Genomic DNA, 25,713 nt, shown 5'->3' on the forward strand with positions numbered 1-25,713 from the left:
TGAAGAAATTAAAGAACATCTATATCATTCAGTCAGAAATAGAACAGCTCTGAGTTAGTTTATTTTAATCCACTGAATTATATCTATCTCTATATTTGTATATGTTATCTGCTGCTGACTTCATAAATTGATATGACATTATTTGAAAATGATAAGATAATTAAGTTTGATCACAATCCAGTACAGTTGCTTTTTAATTAGAGTATTTTGATTGTATAAGTTTAATTGTTAATTAATTTCTTAAAAGTAATTGAACCAATGTATTGATTAAAGTTTTATTTTCAAGAGTACTTAATGATTGCAAATCAAATTAGTTCCAGATTAGTTTTCATTAGGGCAGTGTTGTTATTATAACCACATCATCAAGTACACATCACATCCCCATATAACTATTGATGAATTGAAATGCAAACAAAATGGACTTCATATTTTAATCAATCTAACTGTGAAGTAATACAATACAGTTAAGCATTGTATAAGTAGTGATTATTACTTTAAACAATCACGTAATTCACTTCAAGAATTTTTTAGTGCAATTTCGGAAAATAATAAAAACACTACTTGCACTCATGATGGTGACTCATTCACAAAAATAAAATGGGTCTATAATTTTGACCCAATCTGCATCCTTCCTTTCAATAAGGACCCACCACACAGTGGAGCAGGATTGAGGCAGAGATGTGGTCTATTCTAGAAGTGTTCAGGTGGAGTGTAACAATATTCCTGCAGTAAATTGTAGAATGGTGGTGGTGGATTTGGTGCATTAGTCCGCAGGCCTTTAATCTATGATTCATCAAAATTTGTAAACATCCTAAATTAGATCTAAATAAGAACAAAATTCACAGCTTAGGAATTAGAAATGGGCTGGCTTGATCACAATTTAATAGACAAAATTCTGGATATAGATCGTATTGCAGCACGACAACAACCCACTTCCAACCTCATTTACGGTCAAGTTTTTTTTTAAATTTTTTTAGTTAAGAGATGTTTTGTTACTAATGTTTACAAGCATTTTTTGTAAAAATGAGAGGCAAACTAGACTTTCTAAAATGTTAAGCATCATGCCAATATACTTCTGTACACGAGTACAAAACTTCAGAATTTAATGACAACTATGACTATGCTCCACGATGGTGTTAACAAAACACAGCAAATTAGAACTGAACACCAGTTAATTCGGGCATTGGTTTCATTAAAGTCACCAATAAGGGGACATGATTTGGCTTCCAACTTCTGCAATGGATATTAAGAATGCACAGTCCATTTCTTCCTTTGGCCTGTGTATCCACAATGGTGTTAACAAAACACAGCAAATTAGAACTGAACACCAGTTAATTCGGGCATTGGTTTCATTAAAGTCACCAATAAGGAGACATGATTTGGCTTCCAACTTCTGCAATGGATATTAAGAATGCACAGTCCATTTCTTTCTTTGGCCTGTGTATCCACAATGGTGTTAACAAAACACAGCAAATTAGAACTGAACACCAGTTAATTCGGGCATTGGTTTCATTAAAGTCACCAATAAGGAGACATGATTTGGCTTCCAACTTCTGCAATGGATATTAAGAATGCACAGTCCATTTCTTCCTTTGGCCTGTGTATCCAGCCAAAGACTGATATTACTTTTTGTTACTTTTCAATTTCTATTTACCTTAACTTTATGATCAATAAGAATTATAAGTCATGTCCAACATTATAAGGTTAAAGAAATTCATCTTGTATCACTGCACCAACTCATTCACACATGGGGTCACTGTCACTTGAGAGAATATGCTGGGCACACCCTACCCATCGCATAGCCTACCTAACTCGTTCCTTGCCTCAAATGGCACGCACCTTGGCACCTAGTACCAATATCCGTATCAAGTGCTAATATTTATTTCAGTACAGACAGGCCCAGTGACTTTGAATTGCGGTATTTCTATGCTGGCCAAGTGACAGCAGTGGGGACACGTGCTCCACACTAGGCTACTGGGCCTATTTTAAGCCTTTCAGCTTGCAAATGTCTAGGCAACAGCTGCTGATTCACAACGTCTGGCTCTAGTCCAAATTGTGTAATGTTGTGGTTTATAGTCCTGGAGCAATACAGTTTGTCACTCTCAAGCACTACATCTCTTCATATTTTGAAACCCACTACTAATGTGGCTATTTGCTTACACAATTTCCAAACTCATATTTTTTTCCACTTTTAAATAATTTTATATCAATATTTGATGTAAAAACATTATTTACTGACTTCAGTTCCAACACTTAAACAATCACTTGGATTTCTATAAACATTTATGTGACTTCTTGCCAGTAATAATATCCTTTATTGTGGGAACAATTTTATATATTTATATGTTCATTACTATATATTTAGGTACTAATATTAACAAGATTATAGTAAAAAATTTGGATTAGGTTAACAGAACTGAAGATTTTGTCTCTATATAATTTCAAGGATTTTTATCCCAAGGACCAACATGAACTTTTTAACTGAGTAAAACACCTTTAACACTAAAAGCCATTTCAATGATTTATGATCATAATGTTTAACACCTTCATGGGACTTATTTATTAGTTTCTCACCCACTTGGGATGGTAAGTGTTAAAATTTTGTCATTCTGTGTTTCAAAGTTGTCCCTACCCATAGAGGTATAACGCTAAAATTGGACTTTTTAGACTCCTTTATCACCGCCCCCTCCCTTGTAACAGACTTGTAGTAGTAATACTAACTCCACTAACACTGCCACCAACATCCTATTACGAATTTATATTATTCTAAATATTGTAATTTAATAAAGAAAATTTTAAACTCCGAAGTAAAATACGATTTATTAATATAATACTAGCATTCAACAACTGTACAAAATTGTTTTGAACTATTTGCTGTTTCTTCTCAGGGTGTAAGTTTTTGTATTTTGAAACAGTTTTACATATATAGTTGTCCAATCTTACCTTGGCCTACCTCAAATGTAAGTCAATACTACAGGATAACTTCGAGAATATACTGATACAACATAAATGTTATGTTGTAACTGCATTGCTTAATTTACTACAGATTATTTAAAGTTATTTGAACAATACATTCTGAAAATGTTAAAACAAGCTTCATTCATTCAATAAATTGTAATTACAAACTACAATTTTTAAAGACCAAAGTACCTTCATCACTCTAGCAAAACTTTTGCCAGAGAAACGAGGGTGCAGGAAAGAGACAATAATTTTACACAAACCACGACTAGGCCGATATATTCCTTGGGGTTACTTATGATAATTCGAATTTGCCAGCAGGAGAATCTTTTGTAGGCATTATCATTGAAAACTCGGACTACCTGATGACTGATGCCTAAGTCTCTTGCAGTAATCGGATATCAACATAATTGCTATTTTGTAATTTATTTGTACAAAAACCGTTTCTCAAAGTGGGAAAACCTTAAAAGGAAATGTAAGTAAACAATACAAAATTATTATAAAATTGGTTTTAGATAATTTTACAATGACATTACAATACAGAACTAAAGCATTACCGAATTAACACATTCATACATAATCACTTACCTAATCCTTTTCACAGAAATGTCATTAGGCGAAATTTTCTTCCAGGGGCCATTCAAGTAGCCCCGGCACACCCGCAAAGCTAGGTCCAACATCTCGCCGTTCTCTCCATGCATCTGGAACAGAATATAGGTGTTGAATCATCTGTTTTGTAACACCTAAATGGACATATTTTGTAGTCACCTAATGGGTTACTCATAAACATGAAAAGAGTATCTGAACAAGATAATATGTGTTAGAGATAAGTGGCTGAGATATTGATTTTAAACTACCCAGTTTCACCAAAATCAATAACATCTTTCCATATTTAATTCAATTTTTTTGTATTCCAGTACTATAATTTTACTTATATCATAATTCTCTTAAAAGTACCAATTAAGATTGGGTTTTGTTAAAGTAATTTTGCTTAAATGATGACATTGTGTTAAAATAAAATGTAATGCCTAATCTGTCTATCTGTGAGTTTGTGTAAGTTACCCAATTACGTAAAACTACTAGTCCGATTGCGCTGAGAGTTTACACGGACATTCTTAGGGTTCCTGATTATCATATAGGTCTAATCATTTCTAAAAATTCCCCATTGGTCTTGAAATCTGTCTTAACTATCAATTATATTTATGAACTTGGCTTTATCAACTGATAGTAAATGTGTTTTTAATCATCTCACAAAGTCAACAATAAGTATTATAATGATTTATAAAAATTTAAACAGGTTTTCTTACTTCACAAGTGTATTAACTGAAAACTTAAGGCTTTGGTCCCCCTTTAGACTTAAGGTTCCACACACTGACCTAAAATAGTTCAATTGTAACTGAAATCGTTAAGAGCTATTCACAATAAGATATTATGAAATACTGCAGAGAAATTAGAAATTTAGAAATATTTATATAAATACAGTTTCACTCTCCCATTTCAGGGCTCCATTTTTAAACTTAAAACTAAAACGAATCAAGAGATTTGAAAATCTTTTAGTGACTTATCACATCACAGGATTGTCTGGAATGCAATTTAAAAAGTATACGCTCATGGTGTCCTGTTTTTCAAAATTAAAATTGCATGCAAAGCCACGGATAACTGCTAGTACTAGTTAAAAATACAATGAAACATTAGCAAGCGAGAAGTGTACATTTAAGACATAAAAATGCTTCTTTACCTTGATTGTTTAAATGGGATTTAACAAAACAAATCTGGTAATGTTCTCACCACCACAAGTACAGTCACAATGTCTACAGGAGACCAACAACCGATTGGAAATCAGATGCACAAACCAGTTGCACCCGAGCCGAACAATTAGAAAATACAGGTTTGCTGTCGGGAATACCCGCTCCCCACTCACTAACTTTCCTTGACCCATGTGCAATGAGGAAAAGGGACCCTACTTGTACTGGTAGGTTGGCTAAGAGAAGTAATTGAGGTAAAATTTCCACTTTCAAACCAATCCGACGTTACCAAGTTACTACGTAATTCCAAATTGCATAGAATTACGTTTCCTTTGATTCCAATCAGTCAGTGACTTGAATTATCACGCTGATTGGCAAATTGGTTTTCAAACACTTATACTAAACGTGTACACCTATGTTATTCTTAACTTTCTTCACGCTTTTTTGAATAAATATTTTGTGTTGAATATTAATAATATCAAACTATTACAAACATTTCTGCCATTAACTAAACTCAAATCATTTCTTTGTATGTGTTCAGTATAATATTGGCTTAAAAACAACACATCAGCGTGATTTGAATCACATACATTTAAACTCTTCTGCAAGAGTGTTTTTTTATTTAACCCTCATACTTCAGAAGAAAATGTGATTTCAGTAATGGAGAAAACGCAAAAAGATTGAAGATCCTTTCTTGTTACCATTCTCCGGAAAAATCTTCGTTATTTTTTTCACTTTATATTTAGAGATGTGCTCTACATGCTAAAATAAAATCTGCAACAAGTAACACGGACATGTAAGAACATTGAATTGGAAATGCGGCAAACTTAAGTCTTCATTAGCCATAACTGAAACCATAACTTTTCTATGCAGAGGACGATTTAATGGCTCTTAATTTTTTTTAGTGTATCAAGATATATCAAGTCCCAATCTACTGATACGGTCGGTACGTATATGAAAGACACAAAACAACAAGGTGTTTGATTAATTGACATGACAGTGAAACAAAATTTTGCTCTAAAAAAAGCTGTAGAGATACGCTTTTGATATTAGAAAGTTCGGCTGTATCATATTTCCATGATAGTTATGTAGCATTGAAAGATCTTCATCTGAAAGGTATAAATACTGAATCATTGTGTGAAGAAGGATTGGTAAAGATGGATGGATGTACTGCAATTAAAATCATGTAACAGGAAGATCGATACTAATAAATAAAAGAGAAACAAAACAAAATTAAAACAATAACAGAATGATGACAGCTAGAAACAGACGAAGCAAAAATAGACACAGTATGGTTATGACTTGGCATTCTTTTGGTTTTCTGGCTTTTTTCGTAGCCAAAAGACTATTAATTTACAAAATTTAAATTTGTTTAAATAATAGAATTACATTTTTTTTAGAAGAAAATGTGGTAAAAAAAAGAAGTTAATAGGACTAACAATAATTAATAAGTTGTACTTTGTTTTAATATAGAGAGAAAACCTTTGGTAACACCATCTTAATACTATTATTAATTTAATACTGACAATATCTTGATTACATTTTGAACTTGTCAAATCCATGTAGTAATGGAAAAACTAATTTAGGATTGGAAATTTGTATGCTTTAAAAAAATAATATAGAAACTACTGCAATATTATTATCAGATTGATTCAAACAACTTGGGATTTTTATTATAAATCATAGTTCTGTATAAAATGAGCTTGGGTCAAAAAGAAATACAAATTAGTTTTCCATCCTAATGTTTAAAAAATTTGTACATTGAATTAATTTTGCAAGTCTGAATCCTTTAAACTTTATGAATGACATTACCAATGTTTCAAACTGTGTTGAAAGTGTTTTTCATCCTTTAATCCTTGATCAATTAATCATTTAGACATTGAAACTATCATTATTTTATTATGTACCCTAATTAGGCTATGTATATAGAAACATAATGTAGAGATATACGCTACATCAATGTACATTTAATTTTATATTGTAAAAGAAAACCACTTAATGGCTACAGGCAAGTGATTTTAGCAACTAAAGAAATTGTTTTCGATTACTCTTCAAAGTGGGAGTATACAGTAATACAAATGGCATTACTGTATATGATAAATACATATTCAATAGATCCATGATGTTACACGATATGTTACTTTGTTACTATATTAAAAAAACCAACACTTTTAAAAAGCCTTCCTTTTGAAGAGTAATTCCACTGATTATCACCAAACACTTCCATATATCTTAAAATTTCATAAAAATATGTTAATAGTATATATATTTTTTGGGTACACTTTAAAGTACTTAGAAGAGTATATATATATATATATATATATATATATATATATATATATATATATATGTATGTTGTAATGTTGTAGGTTAATATTTTCAGATTAAGAAAAGTGTACAATTTTACAAACACACTGAACAAGAAACTAATTATAACTAAACAAATTACACAGATAAACTTACTGAGACAAGAGTCACAGAGATAAGCATAGGCCTACCTTAGGAGGCATTTTTAGGATGGTCTAAACTTGTTATGAGAATGAATCTGCTATCAGTGATTGTAATATTTAGGTTATGTAAATTACAGTTGGAAATAGACTACATGTACACATTCACTAAACAGTAAATGAAATCTAAATACCACAGGAGCCTTATATTGTGAAATGACACAACTTGCAACCAACCCACTGATGTTGATCAATACAGGGATGGTGAGTGAGTTACCCCTGTACTCCCACCCCTATCACTCACTCCCTCTACCCAACCTCCCTCATCCCCTCCCATGAGCCACATTCCTCTGTTGAAAGGATCAGGTTCCATTCTCAATTTCCTATTCAGTCTGCTTTTTTTGTTTTTGTTTTGTTTGAAACAGAAAAGGTCTTGCACTCATTTCAAATTATAACAGACCTTACTTTTCATTAAGTTTTGAACTGACCTTACCTTCTGTTATCATATGCAATTAATTAGTCTATCTGACCATTATTATTAGGTTTTTTAATAATTGCTGAAAATTAAAACAGTTTTACTATGATTTGTTATCAGAATTTATTTGGGGGTTGTTCTTTACATTTTAATATGTTCATAATATTTATTTATTTAATATTACTTTGATTTACATTATTGCTTAATCTTTTTAAGCTATGTAGTGATTTGTATTTCTCATACTAACAGTTAGATGAAAAATTGCATATAATTAAATGGTTTTTGTACACATATTTGTATTGATAAATTAATTATCAAACAATAAATAAATTATTGTGATTTTTTTTTGGTAACGTGTTTGTGAGTAAAGGGCTTATTTACAGGTATAATGTGCATGTAAACAGTGAGGCATTAACTAGTAATATATTTTGTAATATTATAAAATGGTAATTTATCTAGTTTTAGTGAATCAAACTGGCTTTTATGTTTAAATATCTATTATAGTATAGAAACAGTTTTACAGTTTTAAACAGTCAAGATATTTTAAATAAATGTTGTTCAGACTATAATGTTTATTATCAAGAAGTTTGCCAAGCTTATTCCAAATTTAAAGAAATAAACAATGTTTGAAAAATACCTTTTTTTATTTTTGCATTGTTAATAGTATATGGGCTAATATAAATTTTTATATTTATAATTCAATATTTGAAAAATATTTACCTATAGTATTATATACAAACCTAATATTGTATCTCTGTGTGTTTATGTGTTCATTAGTCAATTGCGTAACAACTATTGGACCGATTGTACTGAAATTAACCATGGGCTTTCTTAGGGTCCCTGGTTAACATATAGGCCTATCCTTATTTGAAATTATCCACATTGGCCTAAAATAATTCAATAAATTGTTACTGAAATCATTTTAGTTATTCAATAAAATACAACATTTTTGAGAGAAATTTGAGAGATTCTTACACAATGTCACTCTCCGATTTCAGGGCACCATCAAATCTAAAATGAAAAAAGAGATCAGAATATCTTTCAGTGAATATCACTGATCTCAGTGATAGTTTGGAATATTATTTAAAAAGAATATGCTCACGCTGTCCCTATTTTGAATGAAATTGCATGTGAAGCCAAAGTTTACTGCTAGTTATTAAATAAAATGTATTTTTATATTTATTTTGAAAATTGTTAACTGGCTCTCATTGAACAAACTAAACTGCTGTAGTGAGGAATCCAGATATTTTCTTTGAGATTTTTGCATTCTCTTTCCTTATACAAGGTAGGGGTACTACACCGATAACAGGTTTCACTGATGTAGAATGCCAAATTTCAAGCCTATAGCTCATCTCATTCTCTAAATATCCTGCGGTTAGGTATCCAGACATACATAATACAGAAAATACTTCCTAACAGCACAAAAAAGAAATTGTGTGAGCCTAGCAAGAGCTTCAATGACGCTTAGCCAAATTCAATGGTTGGACATGCACCATCACAGACCTCATTTTTATCTATGTGAACCGTATAAAGTTTCACACAAAATTTAAATCCTGCAGACGATCTTTTGAGATATCTTGTTATATGATACATCCAAATTTTTGTTCATTGAGTTAGGTTCCATAGCAGAGTTTAAATATTAAATATTCCAGTGAGGTAGGGAAGGCACTACAATGCAATATTGTTTAACAGATCTTGTCACCAACTTTTAACACTGGTTTTCAGTCTATTATTTATCTTTTTTACAACATAAATAATCAGCACATGTCTTCTTTGTTGACCTGAGTGTACTCTAAATTAATTACATTTCCTTCCTGACGCTACTTCTGTTACTCTATATACATAAAGAATTTGTCTATTGCCGATAGAATCAGTACAAGTAGTTCACCAGTTACGTTGCACGTAATGGATTATCATCGTACAATACAAAATTTAATATTAATAGCTAATTATTTTTGAGAAAGTCAATGTCCGCATGGTCTAATGGGTCGAACCTTGGTCTGGATGATGATAGCACTGGTTCAAATCTTGTCTGTGACCACAGCAACTTTTATCAGTACTGTACAACTTATACCGTACTGACCCCCTTATTCAGTTCCATCAGTACAGAATAAGAATATTAAATACATTGTACTATTTATTGTATGTCAAAGACCTATGTGATCATGGGCATGGGCAGAGTAAGGCTTAAAAGAGGATCACATTCTACTTTAAAATAAATTACAATAACAAATAAGTTGTCAACCATAAAAATCAAATTGGATAAATTAAAGAAAGGATAACAGAATTATAAATATTTGCTAACGTTATATATGACAAAAATAAACCACTATGTTTCGAGAAATGGAAAATGCTCTTCTTTAGGTATCAATGAATGTGCAGTTATATGGTTTATGCTTTGTCAGACAACCCTGGACATGTTTGAATTATTTTTGTCATACAACCAGTTTTGTGTTGTTAAGTTTGACATTAGCAAGTTAATCGCCCATATATTGATTTATGTGTTTGCATAATCTTATATCATAAGTTCTTGATACGTGAAGAAGCACGTAGGTACGATCTCGCTGAGTGGTCTTGTGTGAATAAGGAAACAAGAAAAACCAATTTAGTGCTAAAAGAACTAAGCAAATGGTTTTTGGCAATGTGTCTTTCGTGGAAGCAAGTGTTGCTACAAAGGACATGCACACGAAGCACGGTATGCATTTCAATGCCAAAGGTAAGGACTGGCTGGCTGGTAAAATTGATGAGGCCGTGAAAAGTTACAGTACTCGACCTCCTTCGGCCATGGACCCGAGCAGCGCAGGAGAACCCAGTACGGAAGACATGATACAACCTACTGTCGAAACCTTTGACGGGAAATGTGCAGCCTCCTCTTCAACGGTCAATTCGAATAGAAGAACAAACAGACAGCACTCATCCAAACCCCTAACTCTTTTTTCATCTTAACATTCAATGTATAAAAAAATAAGGTAGATGTTTTAGACTTATTTTTAGATAGCTATGACTGTGATATCCTAACTCTTAATGAACACTGGTTATTTTTATGAAGAATCTGATTTTATATATACTAAATGGTTAATCAATTAGCAAGTATTTACTGTAGAGAGAAACCACTCTGTAGGGGCGGCAGCTCAATCTTTGTAAAGTCGAAAATCCAATATAAAACTGTAGATATTAGTAATTTTTTGTGTTGTCTTTGTTTTGGAAGCAACAGCTATATATATTTAAAGGAGATTGATGTTGTTATAGTTACCATCTACCGTACTCCAAAGAGTAATATTTTTAGTTTTTCTTTGATTATTTTGGAAGTCTTTAAATGATATATTTAAATAAAAAATTTTGCAACTGTGATACTAACAGGTGATTTTAATGTAGATGTAAGAAAAGATTCTTCTGAAAAATTTACTTTTTTGAATTTATTAAGATCATTTAATATGTAATTGTCATAATTTTGATACAACTAGAGAAGATGCTGCTTGCCTTGACAATGTTGTTAGTAATTTAAGCAAAAACAAAGTAAAATGTCAAGTTATCGAACCAAATGTATCTGATCATGCTGGTATATACACAGAGTTTTATGAGTTGCATTTTTCAAATACAGTACCAGGACAAAAATATTCTTAAAAGAAAAGTGGAGAGATCTGTCTTTTGGTGCCATTGAAGGTTTGAAACATAGACTGAATCAGACTGACTGGTGGCAGCTTACTTTTTTTCAAACTGTTGACGATGCTTTTGATTTTTTTATACAAAATATTAACAAGTTCACTTAAAGAATGCTGTCCTGTTAAAGAATGTCAAAATCAAAAGTAGAAATAGACCAAAGGTTGACTGGTTTACACCTGAACTATATAAACTTAGAAATATAGTAACAGTGTTTTATGATAGATTCAAGATAAGTAAAGGCACAGAAAATGAAGCTGAACACAAAAAAATGTATATAGAAAATAAAAAAGATGTATAAAAATAGAATTAAGGAAGAAAAACGATTAGCCACTGACAGATATATTATGAGAGCTCCAAATAAATGTAAAGCTGCTTGGAGTATAATAAAAAAGGAAATTCATTGTAAGAAAGAAAGCGTTGAAGAATTAATAAAACCTGATGACTTTAATGATTATTTTATAAATATAGTTAGTACTACACATTTGAAGCAAAATAATTTTGACACTGCTATTGAGCTTTTGAGTAATTATTTATCTAGATTTAATAATGCTAGTAAAACATTCCAATTAAATGTAATAACTGAATTTGAAATTATAAAATATGTATCTAAGTTGAGTGGGTCATAAAAGTGAAGATTAATTTTGGGTTTTCTAATAAAATCATCAAGGATATTATACCCTACATAGTAAAACCATTGACATTTCTATTCAAACTGGATGTTATCTGAGGGGATTTTTCCTAAAGCACTGAATGTTCCAAAGTAGTACCAGTATATAAGAAGGGCAGGCAAGGCAGATCCTGCTAGTTACCGTCCCATTTCTTTGGTTCCCATACTGAGTAAGATTTTTGAGTGTTTGTTTAAAAAGACCAATTGTATGATTTCTTTTCTCAAAACAATTTTTGCTCTGTAAAGAACAATATGGATTTATAAAAAAATCAAATACTGTGAAAGCAATAGGAAAAATTGTGGAAAACATTTTAAATAATTTTGAGAAAAAGATTATATCATCTGCAACATTGATAGATTTAAGTAAAGCGTTTGACTGTATTAATCATGAGTTGTTGTTAAAAAAGTTGTTTAGTTATGGCATAAAACATAACATAAAGGCATTACAATTATTGTCATCTTATTTATCTGACAGGAAACAGATGGTTGTCCAGGGGGAGAACAAGTCCAATTTCAGAACAGTGAAATTGGGAGTTCCGCAAGGCTCTGTTTTGGGGACCTTTTCTGTTTTATTGTTGCAATCAATGATTTTTCATCTAGCCTACCTTGTAATTCTGTTTTGTACGCGGATGATACTACTCTTTTAAACTGTAATAAAGACTCACAAATCTTCAAATCTGATCAAGAATGTTCATATTTAAAATTAGCTCTAGAATGGTTTAAAGCAAATGGGTTGGCAGTGAATCATAATAAAACTGAATATTTAACATTAATCTCTACACAATAATACTAAATACAGTAAATGATTCTGTTAAGTTATTGGGTGTTATCCTAGAATAGTAAATTAAGCTGGCAACATCATGTTAATTATTTATGTACTAAACTATCTAGAGTTATATACCTATTATGTAAACTAAGGAATACTGTTACTCAGGAGATGTTGATAACTGCTTATTATGCATTTTTTCCTGCCACTCACACTTGAGGTATGGTGTGACTCTTTGGGGAAACAGTTTCCAGTGCCAAAAAAATATTTTTATGGCAAAAAAAAAGCTATTAGGATTTTAAAAAATGTTTCTAAACAAGAATCTTGTTCACCTTTTTTTTAAAGAACTTCAAATTATGACCTTGCCAAGTTTATACATCTACTGCTCATTACTTGATGTAAAAGAAAATTTGAATAGTTTCATAAATAGACAAGATGTTCATACACACTGCACAAGAAAAAAAGTATTTACTCGATCTACCCCCAGTCAGACTCGAAAAGACCAAAAACAGCCAGATATTTTTCAGTATAAAATTATTTAATAAAATTACCAGAGAAGGCATGGAATGTTACACTTAATAATTTTAAAGTTACCATTGCAAAGTGGCTGAAAAATAAAGCTTTTTACACTGCACTGTTGAAGATTACCTAGCCTGTGATATTAGCTCATTAAGTTTTTAAATCCATTGTTAATTAAGATTAGGATTGTTAGCACATAATGTATAGATTTTTAAATTATTTAATTGTAATTTTATTGTTTTTATTTACATTTATATTATTGTTATTTAGTTCTAAGCTGGCAATACTGTATTTTGTCCTATAACTGTGCCTAGACTAAAGATTAGATTAAAGTAGGCTATAATATGTTGACTTTGTCTATTGCATAATATGTATTGTGCTTAATGACAATAAAATATCTTGAATCTTGAATCTTGAATCTTGAAGAGAATAGATTACAATCTCAAAACGTAATGTTCTTTTTTGAAGCATACATCCGTAATCCTGTTATTCTTTCACACTATCCATGATCAATATAGTATAAGGATTTATTTTATTTTAATAGTTATCACTTAAAATAATATTTTTCGTTGATATTGTAAAACTGAGTATAACTGAACGACAGTATAATTCAAAATATTTACAAGGACAATTTTTTTTGCTTAAGTTCCAAAACTGTAATACCTTTAATATAATAACCTTGACATTCTGATTTAGTACAGTTATTTGATTGCACTGATAAAAAGGTATCTTAATGGATAACCTTGAGTCTTTATCTGACAAGTTGAAGGACATAACCTTAATCACATTTAAACGGTATACATTCACAGAAATAACAAGAAAACTTCTAAAACAAGCCAGGTCAGAAGGTTATCATCACAATCATGTCCTGCAGCAAAGATGAATTCTTCATTCTTTGTCATTTCTGATTTTGCAGGTCTATGATACTGGCACCACAAACAAATGACCCCTAATAAAAAACAACCCAACAGACATAAAACCTTCACCAAAAACATAAAAACATATAAATAAAACACTCAATCCAGTCAGATTTCATTTAAGAGTATTGATTAACATGGCTTCTTTGTAATTACATTGTACTGTCTACAACCCACATAACCATTCAATGGTAAGTTATGGAATTATTTCAGAACCGGCTGTACCCTTGATGTCCTTGATTGTGGTGGCACCATCAGTGTATCTCATTTACATCCTAATGTTTAGTCAATAAACTTGTTATTGCTAAATCATCGAAAGTGGAAGACTGATCATCTTAAGTATTAAATTAATATATAATAAATATATATTGAAATATTTATACGGCCAAATACAAACTAATTGAATCGTAAAAAGTGAGGGCTCTGTGGTGTAATAGTAGCACATTCACCCGGCAAGTGAGAGATCCGGGTTCGAGTCCCGGCGGAGCAAGTACTTTTTGCGATTCAATGTTTACTGAAATTATATATATATGTGGATCATCAGCTACAGGACTTTGTCCAAAATCTACCATCATTCATAAAAAATTCTGATGACTTTTTAGATAAACTTAAAAATGTACCCCAACCTCTTCCTAACGATGCAATATTGGTCACTGTTGATGTCACTTCTTTATACACAAATATAGAACACGATGAAGGAATTGAAGCTGTAACATACTATCTTAATCAAAGACAAATTGACACAAAACCTAGTACTTCATTTATTACAAAATTAATCCATTTTGTGCTTACAATGAATTGCTTCCGTTTCAGGATACATTTTATTTACAACAAAAAGGCACAGCCATGGGAACTCGTATGGCTCCGTCATATGCCAATCTTTTCATGGGAAAACTAGAAACAGATTTTCTCAACAGTCAAAATTACAAGCCTATATTTTGGAAACATTTTATTGATGGCATTTTCTTTATTTGGACACATGGGAAGAATAATTTAACCAAATTTTTAGAACATTTAAACAATTTTAGCAAATTAAAATTCACATTTGAGACGTCTTCAACATCAGTCAAATTTTTAGATATGGAAGTATTTATTGAAAATGGACATTTAAAAAGCAAAATTAACGTAAAACAAACGAATAATTTGGAGTATTTAAACTACGACAGCTGTCATCCAGTCCATATCAAGAGGAATATACCAAAAAGTTTAGCATGCAGAGCTCAAAAATTATGTAGTAATACAAATGACTTGGAAAAATACATTGACGATATTATGAACGCATTCTTAAGAAGAGGTTATCCACGAAAATTACTTAAAGATAAACTTAATGTAAAAAAGAAAACACTACATTCTAAATTTGAAAACAGTGATCCAAAATTAATAGTTCAATACCATCCAGGGCTTCACAAAATTAATAATATTCTTAAAATATCATTTAATACCTTACAAAATTCTAGTTCAACTAATGATATTTTTAAAACAACTCCTAGAGTAATCTTTAAAAGACCTCCTATTCTTAAAGATATATTGGTCAAACCTAAATTACCAATGACAAACACCAATGAAAAATCAATACCAAAACAAAAAGGATCACATCCGTGTAATAAACCAAGATGTTTGATTTGTAAAATGTTACCAAATTCTTCAAAATTCACTAGTAGCAAAACACGCAAGACATATCCTATCATCGACAACTTGTCTTGTGAATCTAAAAATGTGATTTACCAAATTCAATGTAAAAAATGTCCAGCAGATTATATTGGCTCAACAACAAATACCTTGAGGACAAGAATGACAGGACACCGATTTGATTATAAACACCAAGATTTAAAGAAAACTGTCGTGACTCATGGTATAAATCACAATGAAACTTTTGAAAATACATATTCAGTCAAACCTATTCGGCAAGTACATACAAATTCAAACCCAATTTACCTCAGAACATTAGAACAAGCACACCAATTGGTTTTAAAGAGCAAAATTCCACATGGACTCAACATCAGATAACTTAGCCAAAAACATCTAAATTTGAAATCAACATATGGAACAATTGTTTAGTTCATGTCATCTGTATTTATTATTATTACTTATTCACTGTTTATTTACTTTCGTTTGTACTGTTTTCTTTTATATTTTATACATTTTTTGCACCTGAAGACGGTTTTCACCGAAATATAGTGCCAATGTTTTAAAAACAATTTGTTTTAATTGTAAAGTAATTCACTACAAATAATATATATATATATATATATATATATATATATATATATATATATATATATATTATTTGTAGCACATTCACCCGGCAAGTGAGAGATCCGGGTTCGACTCCCGGCGGAGCAAGTACTTTTTGCGATTCAATGTTTATTGAAATTAAATAAGGCTGTTGCCATTTATACAATTTAATGTAAATAAAAGTCGTTTGACAGGTATTTGGTCTTCCGATCATATGTTAGTTTGCTTATTTAAACGCATATGTGACAGATACGGCCAAATACAAAATAATTGAATCGGAAAAAGTAAGCGCTCTGTGGTGTAATGGTAGCACATTCACCCGGCAAGTGAGAGATCCGGGTTCGACTCCCGGCGGAGCAAGTACTTTTTGCGATTCAATGTTTATTGAAATTAAATAAGGCTGTTGCCATTTATACAATTTAATGTAAATAAAAGTCGTTTGACAGGTATTTGGTCTTCCGATCATATGTTAGTTTGCTTATTTAAACGCATATGTGACAGATACGGCCAAATACAAAATAATTGAATCGGAAAAAGTAAGCGCTCTGTGGTGTAATGGTAGCACATTCACCCGGCAAGTGAGAGATCCGGGTTCGACTCCCGGCGGAGCAAGTACTTTTTGCGATTCAATGTTTATTGAAATTATATATATATATATATATATATATATCAACTATATGTTTTCTACTCCATTCCATAATCAAAGCGTCCTATGTTGAATAGTTTTTGATAAAATAGACTAGTACAAATTACTGTGATGTATCTTAAATGAAACTTGGATCACTAAAATGAGTCCACTTATGGTACTTCTGATGATGGTTTTATTAATTTTTTAAATTACGTGAGGAATTCTGTGGAATGAAGGCAACTTCATGTAACCACTTTCCATACAGGTTACCATCTTTTAATGCCAATAATTGTAAGTGTCATAATTAGCAGTCAATACATAAAAGAAATATGAAAACAATTCTGAGAATGCGCAATCATGAAAAAAATTACACCGAACAACTTTATGTGCTGTTGATGTAAGATTCCATGTCTTGATTAATTATTGTCAGAACATGTTAGCTGTATTGTTTATCCACATTTCATGAAATCAACCAAAATAATGCCTTTTATGTCACAACATTATTAATCATTATTTTCACTATAGTAAAGAAATTATTTGAACCTTCTAGGTTTGTGTTACTTGATTGGCATTATTACATCAACTGCTGTTTGCATTCTGTATTGAGTACAATATCCACATCTTGTCGCTCATAACAATGAAAAACAAAATTATCTCAATCCAAAATCTTATAGCGATCCAAAGATACTCATCCAATGAAAGCAGAACGATTGTGGCACTTATTTCGATCTGCATTCACCGACTGGTAAACAAAACTGCAGTGGCTTTGTAAATACTAATAGATAGCAATGCAAGCGTGAAATGTGTTCACACCTTTCAGTACATAAACATAATCCTTTATCTTATGAATATGTTTCGTGAGATTTTCTGTGTATAAAATACGTTGGGAGTTGTTATTGATATACCGTTTAATTAGTTTACTGCTGTTTATTGTAAAAAAGTGTTTTTAATTACGTCCTTCAGTACTCAACCTTCACCATATCAAATGGGTAAGAGTCACTGACCGAAATGTCACAAGTTTAATTCCTAAGGAGATTAATACAAAACATCAACCAATAAATTTTTAAAATTATAAACGCAAATAAATTCTTACTAATATTACCCCTTAATTAGTTCTTAAGTAGTAGTGTTGTACATTATTAAAGAGTTCATGGATTTATCTATTATTAACTACTACCACTTTATTTATTCTATAGTATTTTATTAGTCTTCCTTTATTTTTTTCGGTTATCTTTATTTAAAATTCTATGTACGAGCCTATTTAAGTCACTATGATTTTCATAAAAATAAAGCAAATAAACTTTAGTGTATTTTTATTATCATTTACAAGTTTTCATAACATAGAAAATTTTATATGATGCATTTAATGTATTTTAAGTTGTTTAAATTGAAATTTATTATCATTCTAATTTATTAGTAAAAGTAAGCAGTATATGAATGTTGAGTTTAGCTTAAGTTCACCTTCCTCTTAGAGCAGCTCTGGAATCTGACACTGTCACAGACTTTACTCCTGGAATCTGGAGTCACTTTTGTCCGAAAAGTTCCAAAAAAAGTCGGCGAAGAAGAAGAAGGAAATGAACTGAACATTCACATTCAATCAACCTTTCCCACCATAGCTACGTTATATATATTATGGTTTTATCATTGTATATTTAATTATTAGGTTACAATAAATATTACACTTAGTTAAGAGTAAGTTGTGTTTTTCCCTCACAATAAAAAATAACTTATAATCAAGAACATCATCATTAGTAATCTCCTAAAATCATTATTACTCTTGGGCTCACCAACTGTTGGCTGCAGAAGGTCTTCAACCTCAACTCAAAGATCTGGTCGTTGCCATTTGACAAACCAACCTACTTGTAAAATTATATTACAAAAATTGCTAACTAGGAATTTATTGTCCTCCAAAAAATGGCAAACAATCTTATACTGCTGCCCTCCATACTCTTTCCTCAGTGCTAGATTTGTGGATCTCTCTATAACATTATTATTGTCATTGGAGACTTCAATATTGATTCCCTTGTTCCATTTTTTGCACAAAGGCAATTCGTGGAACTTCTGGCAACCTACAACATTCATAGGTTGGATCTCCCTCTTACATGAACCACTAATATTAGCAGCACCTCAATAGATATCTTCTGCATTTCTGTGGAGCATAAAGGTGATGTAAATATCCAAATCTCCAATACCGGAATTTAAGATCATACTGGGCAATTATGTGAATTTAATTTCAAGATGTAAAGGACACTCGCAATTTCATAAACATGCAGATTTATAAATAAGAACTATTTGGAAAATCTATGGATCTTTTTCTCATTGCAGTCCTGGGAAGAGGTCTTGGAATGCAACAACTTGGATTGAGAATATGATAAATTTCTAATATTCACATTAGCTCTTAACACTACTTGTCCAAGAAATTCTGGCAGAGGCGAAATAGCTCAATGAAGCAGACGTTTGATGCTGAAGCAAACCACCTCAAGAAACAATTTCTTCTGCACTAGATACTTTTATATTAAGTGACAAATTGAAGACAAAAAAAAAGAATTAAAGAAATTGTATGACTTAAAACATTAGAGCCAACAGACATTAGACATATTGCGTTTCGAGATATATCATTGTCTGAGCATGCAAATGCAATTTTTGAGAAAATTAAAATATTGATTTTGATTTTTCAGAAAATCTTTTTATGACAAAGTATGTTATGTTTTACATCAAAAGAACAAGTCATGAGTACAAGAAACACAATCACACTGGCACAGATGAAAGTGGGATACTAGTACTCGTGACTTGTGCTCGGGACTTGCATTTTCTATTTAGTGACAATGCCTGGACTAACCTCCAAGCAGCTTTAGGGTACGTTTTTGACCTTTTTTCTTTCCCCTCTTTTCTCCTTTCTACTCTTTATTTTTGTATATACTAATAACTCCCATACCTGACGAAGAGGATGGATTCCAATCCTTGAAACGTTGTGTTTTACCTTTTGTAACACATGCAAATATGTGTTTTATAACAATGGCAAATGTCATCGGCACAAAAAATCTACTTTATAAAGTAACTATAATGCTTTTGGACAATTTTAAGTAATGGAAGTATTTAATAGCGGATAAATAAATGTATCAATTAGTATGAATTTCGGTACTTTTTGATCTTTGATACATGTTGGAGAAAAGAAGAATATCGTATTAAATTTTCATTCTTGTCATTTACTTTTTCTTGTTTACGTATTGGTTAGTTTGTTTATGTTTCTTGTTGCAAGTATGTAATGTTATTTTGAAGTTATTATTTTGTCACGGGTGGTATAAACTTGTTTTGGAAAGCATTTCTCTTTCACGGGAGTGATGTAGTGAAACAAATAATTAGTATTTTTTTGGGTACTTTGGGATTATACCGACCACACCAGTATGAAGAACACAAAAATAGAAATTTATAGAAACAAACATGATAGAACGAAAAAACAACTCTTCAATTACAAAATTACAAACTTACAAGCATTTCCAGGTATTGTGATCGGTATTGTTGTCGCTGTTATCTTATCTTTCTCGAGAATCCTGATTACGGCAGGCCGCGCGGCATCACGTGATTTGCACGGTACATAATTGCCTTTCCATTTCAATTCAATTTATATTTCTGATTAGCCCCTCTAGAATTTGATATTTTACTGATAGGTACTATCTCGAGGGATGTTTTTTTTTCGTCGACATCAGCGCGGGGCAGCACCGAAGGTGCTGTCGAAGCCCGCGCTGATGGCCGGAGGCACTCGCATTTTGGGTGGCGGAATGTGATCAAGAATAAAAACAAGTTTTGAGTGTTTTTTTAATAAAGAGTTTAGTTTGGTAAATGTTTGTTTTTGTTAAATTTTTGTGTTTGGAGAAATGTAGAGGTAAAACACGAAAGTACAACAAAGCGATGCACCAGCTGAACGGGCGGCGAGGCTCTGCAATCACGTTATCTACTAGACGCTCGACTTTGACCTCTGTCTGAGGATGGGGAGGGGTTTGCGATAAGACAATTCCTGTTTTATACTGACGAAATAGTCTTCTACGCTAATCTAGTAATCAGTAGAAGCAAAATGTTAAATAACGATTCATGTCTGGGTGTGGTCGGTATAATCCCAAAGTACCTTTTTTTGTTTCAAAATAAGCCATTTCGTAATCGATGTAGGTCTAGGTTAGAAGTGTCTAGTTTGTATTTTAGCAAATTTTATATGTTGAATTGTAAAAGAGAGTTGTTAGAAAGTAAACCAGTAGACCATGACAGCGGTGGTGAATCTGATTAGGCCTAGTGTATGATCTCATTGCCCCAACCAAAACAGTTTATAATTGTACATTTTTGTAAATATATTTTACAATAATTAGGGATATGTATCCACAACACATATGAATATGTTTATTTAGTGGGTGTATAACATTTTATATTTTAAAATGAAAGAAAATTAGAACATTGCTTTTAACTTTGAAGATATAGCCTAGGTAAAACACCCCCTAAAACAAAAAAAATATATAAAAATGTTTCAAATAGAAGTAACAAAAAAGAATTTTACTTAGAAAACTATGCACAGTAAAAAATACAGATTGTAATGAAAATATATATATATATATATATATATATATATATATATATATATATATAAAACAATGCATAATCAAATAACTTTTAGTATTTCTTATATTTTTTATAAAATATCCTTGGAAAACCTAGAAAAGTGGTCTGCAAATAGAGATAATTTAGTTGTCAGTTCTTGGGTTAACATTTACAAAACTATTTCAAGTATTAAATTAATCATTTTTGTTATAAATAGGCTATGACAATTTTATTTAATATTTAAGGTACATTTATATCAATGGTTATTCTTATATTATTTGATATAAGAAGTATAGATGATTACTCTAAACTAAATGCCTGGAATACACTAAACTAATATCACCTTTGTTATAAGTTATGTTGTACAAAATGGTTTACCGTTGAAATAAATAAATAAATAAAAACTGGGACCTCTTATTGCATTCTGTCTCCAGTTTCAATTTAAATTCAATAGCCTAGTATTCACACTTTTTTACATTTTTATCCCGTGTTTAAAAGTCATTGGTTGATTTAAAATGTACAAATATACATAAACGTCTAAAATGTTTATAAAACAAATAGATAAAATGAAATCTAGGTTATGTGCTGTTTTGGGATGGTGGACCATTTTAACCTAGAACAGCATCATTGTCTTGTGGCTCAAGATGATTTAATTTAAATCCAATCCGATCTCACAACACTACAAATAAGGAGTGTTAATTTGAGTAATAATTTATGTAATATTTATTATTAAATTTAAAACAATCCAGAAGCTTTTACTTTGTATATGTGTAACCACCACTTTTGCAAATATGTTGACATAACATACTATCTTAAGAATACACAAGCAGTGATATTACATTACGAACAAGACAAGAACATTAAAACGAAAATAATGTTCTTTAACTATCATACCTTAAACTACCAAGTTACTTACCTTATTTTTGAGAACCATTGTTCTATTTTCAAACTGGTGAAAGTGTATCTGCTTTACTTATTTAGGCAATTGAATACTCAAGTGGGAGAAAAGAGTATAACACTGCTTTAATAGTAAACTCTGTGGTTTAAAATTTTTAACTATAAATCTATGACAACAAATACAGCAGACGACTTGATAACCGAAACCGACAGCACCACAATTCACACTGACTAACTGTGACTAAGCGTCGTAGGGATATCAAATAAAATGGGTCTAGTTTAGAATTTTGCCACTAAGCGCCACATCATATTGTAAAACCTACATTTGGATGTTGAATTTACATTTGATAAGCCAATAAATACATGGTATATACCAGATACAATTTGAAATAAATAATATAGAAAATATGTGTGAAATAGCAAAATTGAGGATTAGCCAATTTTAACTTTACCCACAGTGTTTTTATTTATTTATTAACGCAAAACGTGATTTAAAATTGTTATAATCTTGATGGTAAAAATAATAAAGATGCACGTAAAGTTAACAAAACAGTACATACACAATAACAAACAGCGAATTATATATAAAATAAATAAATAAATTATAAATGTCGGTGTATCTTTATAACAATAATAAATAACGTGTAACGTGTACATTGGCCATGTGATAGATCTCACTACACTAAAAATCATTGCACTCAAAAGACTTCTGCTTCTTATTGTAGGCAATATACCCCATGCTCAGTTGCTGCATTTTAAAGTCTAAGAAGCCTGGAAATATAACCGTTGTAATGGTAATAAGCTAAACAATGTTGTAGGTGGAACGAAATCCTTTCTATAAGTTCAGAACTCTACAACAAATCTTTGATAATTTTGTTGAGAGACAAAATAGATAAACTCCCTCTTCTGAAGCAAAGTGGTCAATCTAAGTTGGTGTTCCTCGGTAAATACCTGTAATTCTTCACACAAAGAAAGCAAATCTCTTCATATACGCCATACATTTTAAAAGCATTTCCCACAAAAAACCCCTACTTAAAAGAATATCCCTTATAGATATTTTAGGAATTCAAAATAATTTTATATTTATTATTTTTAAATCATTCTTTGGCACAAAAATAGGGGAGATACAGTTGAAAAGGAGTTTTAATCTTTACTTGCCATACCACTACAATCAGTGGCCTAGGTTGCCTGGCCCACTCTGTATAACCTGACCTATCAAAATTTCCTTACCTAAATAGGATGATTATTTAAAAATTGTATATTGTTACTACACCATCGAACATATAATGGAATATGTCAAATTAAACGTTACTTTACCGTCTGTGATTTAGATACACACTTAGGAAAGTACAGAAAAATCTGAACACATCATCTTTCATCGTCTCGCAAATCATAGTCTTAGACATAAAATTAATATTTTTTAAAGTCAAAATTATCTCTAAGTAAATAATTTTAAACATTATTTTGGTAGATATGTATTACGTTTATAAGCCTGTGTGTTTTGGTTGCGCGAGTTATAACTTAAGAAAGGTGCCTCTCTATAATTGGTCGAACGAACATTATACCATACTTCGATGTATAATAATAAAATTAAAGATTAACCCATTTTTAACTAAAATTATTTCAAACCAATTAGTTATTACCTAATAAACTTAGAGATCTTTGAATGTAGCAGTTATTGTTATTTTATTGTTGTAGCATAGTACAAAAAATTATTTTTCAACAATGTAATTCTCGACTAAAATGTTGTTTTATTAGGTATATTAATTTATGCGCTAATTAAAAAGTACATAATTTTGATAGTACACAACTTTGCACGCCTACTAAATTGCGTGCAAAGCAGCGGGTTATTGCCAACAGTACAGATATAATAGACAAAGTAGTCTGAGGTTTATTATACATTTAAAGACTGTTATGAAACCTGTCTTTCAATACAAGTAGGCTTCTCAGAGCTGTGTATGTGTATATTCTTGATCGGGAAAAGGCAAAATCTACTATGAAACAAAACATACAAAGACCAGAGTAAATTACAATGTCCATAAATATACACTTTTTAACACATTTCTTAATCGGGGCAAGAATGCAAACTCAACATTATCGTTGGAAATATAATACACTCGAACCAGAAGTGCCCAAACAGGTGTAAACCCTACGACATTGTGTGCGAAGCCGTGGGAAAATACTGATACAAAATAATTGAATCGTAATATATATATATATATATATATATATATATATATATATATATATATATATATATATATATATATATAATACATTATTTACACCATTTTAAACAGCTTATCTCGTATTATAACCAAAGAGGTAATGTTGTCTTAGTAAATAATTTGTAAGCTTTTTCTAAAAAATATAACTGGATTTTGGAAAAATCTCCTACTACTTTACAAATCCCTTTTAATGGTTTTAATGGATTAAGGACCAGTCAAACCTTTATCGTTTTTAATCTTTAAAATATTTTTCTATTTATCTTGCTGTCAATGTACACCATGTAAAAGATATAAAAGTCGGATTTGACAATGTTTTATTGTTACTTTATTAAACAATTTACGAAGCTACAAATGTTACCAAAAATAGTTCAGGACCCATCCTTGCAAAAAAATACTGCTAAGAAAGTTCAGTTCCCATAAATGTCGATTTTAAACATTATTTACACTTTAAAAATAAAAAAAGAGTGTATAGCTAAAAAGTATTAAAGTCATCCACATGATTTGTAAGGTAGTAAAAATACAACACCTTTCTTAAAACTATGGCTTCATCTCAAGCGGTTTCGGTCCTCCAGGCAAAAATAACAATTTCAAATTGTTTAAAGCATTTTATTCATGCATTAAATAAGACAGTTAAACGCTACTAATACTTTGAAAAGTCCTTCATCAAGCCCGCCAACACCTCACAGGTGCTCAAATTGTTTCCCATTGTTGCCAATGCAACGCTCCACCTGTCCATGAAGATGTCTAATGGACGCTGGGTTTCTTCTGGATAAGTGGAGGCTACTGCATTTCTTATTCTTTCCATCTTTTCCTCTCTAGTATTTGGTCTTGTGATATAGAACATACACTCTAGCCTCCCTCAAAGGTAGTAGTTCAAATAGGTCAGATCTGGAGAAAGGGCGGGATAACCGACTGTTGCACCCTGTCCTATCCATTTATTATGAAACTGTTCATTAAGTGTATTACGAACAACGATAGCGTAAT

At 31.1% G+C, this 25,713-nt stretch overlaps 1 protein-coding gene across 3 annotated transcripts in view; it reads right to left on the reverse strand.

Annotated features, from left to right (window-relative positions):
* The window catches only part of LOC124367752 (choline/ethanolamine kinase), a 70,548-nt gene extending 47,800 nt beyond the window's left edge, over positions 1-22,748 (reverse strand). Inside the window, exons 1-2 of one of the 3 annotated variants that reach the window (XM_046824836.1) lie at positions 22,521-22,748; positions 3,547-3,659 (exon numbers count right to left, since the gene is read on the reverse strand). In XM_046824836.1, coding sequence (XP_046680792.1) covers positions 3,547-3,659; positions 22,521-22,538 — 131 coding nt within the window. In that variant the 5' untranslated portion in view covers positions 22,539-22,748. Of the gene's footprint in view, positions 1-3,546; positions 3,660-4,696; positions 4,822-7,201; positions 7,373-22,520 lie in introns of those variants that run through there. The other 2 variants (XM_046824837.1, XM_046824838.1) reach the window with 2 other exon arrangements.
* Between the last annotated feature and the right edge of the window lie 2,965 nt (positions 22,749-25,713).

This window comes from Homalodisca vitripennis, chromosome 8 (genome assembly GCF_021130785.1).
Source record: "Homalodisca vitripennis isolate AUS2020 chromosome 8, UT_GWSS_2.1, whole genome shotgun sequence".
Taxonomy (NCBI): Eukaryota; Metazoa; Arthropoda; class Insecta; order Hemiptera; family Cicadellidae; genus Homalodisca; species Homalodisca vitripennis.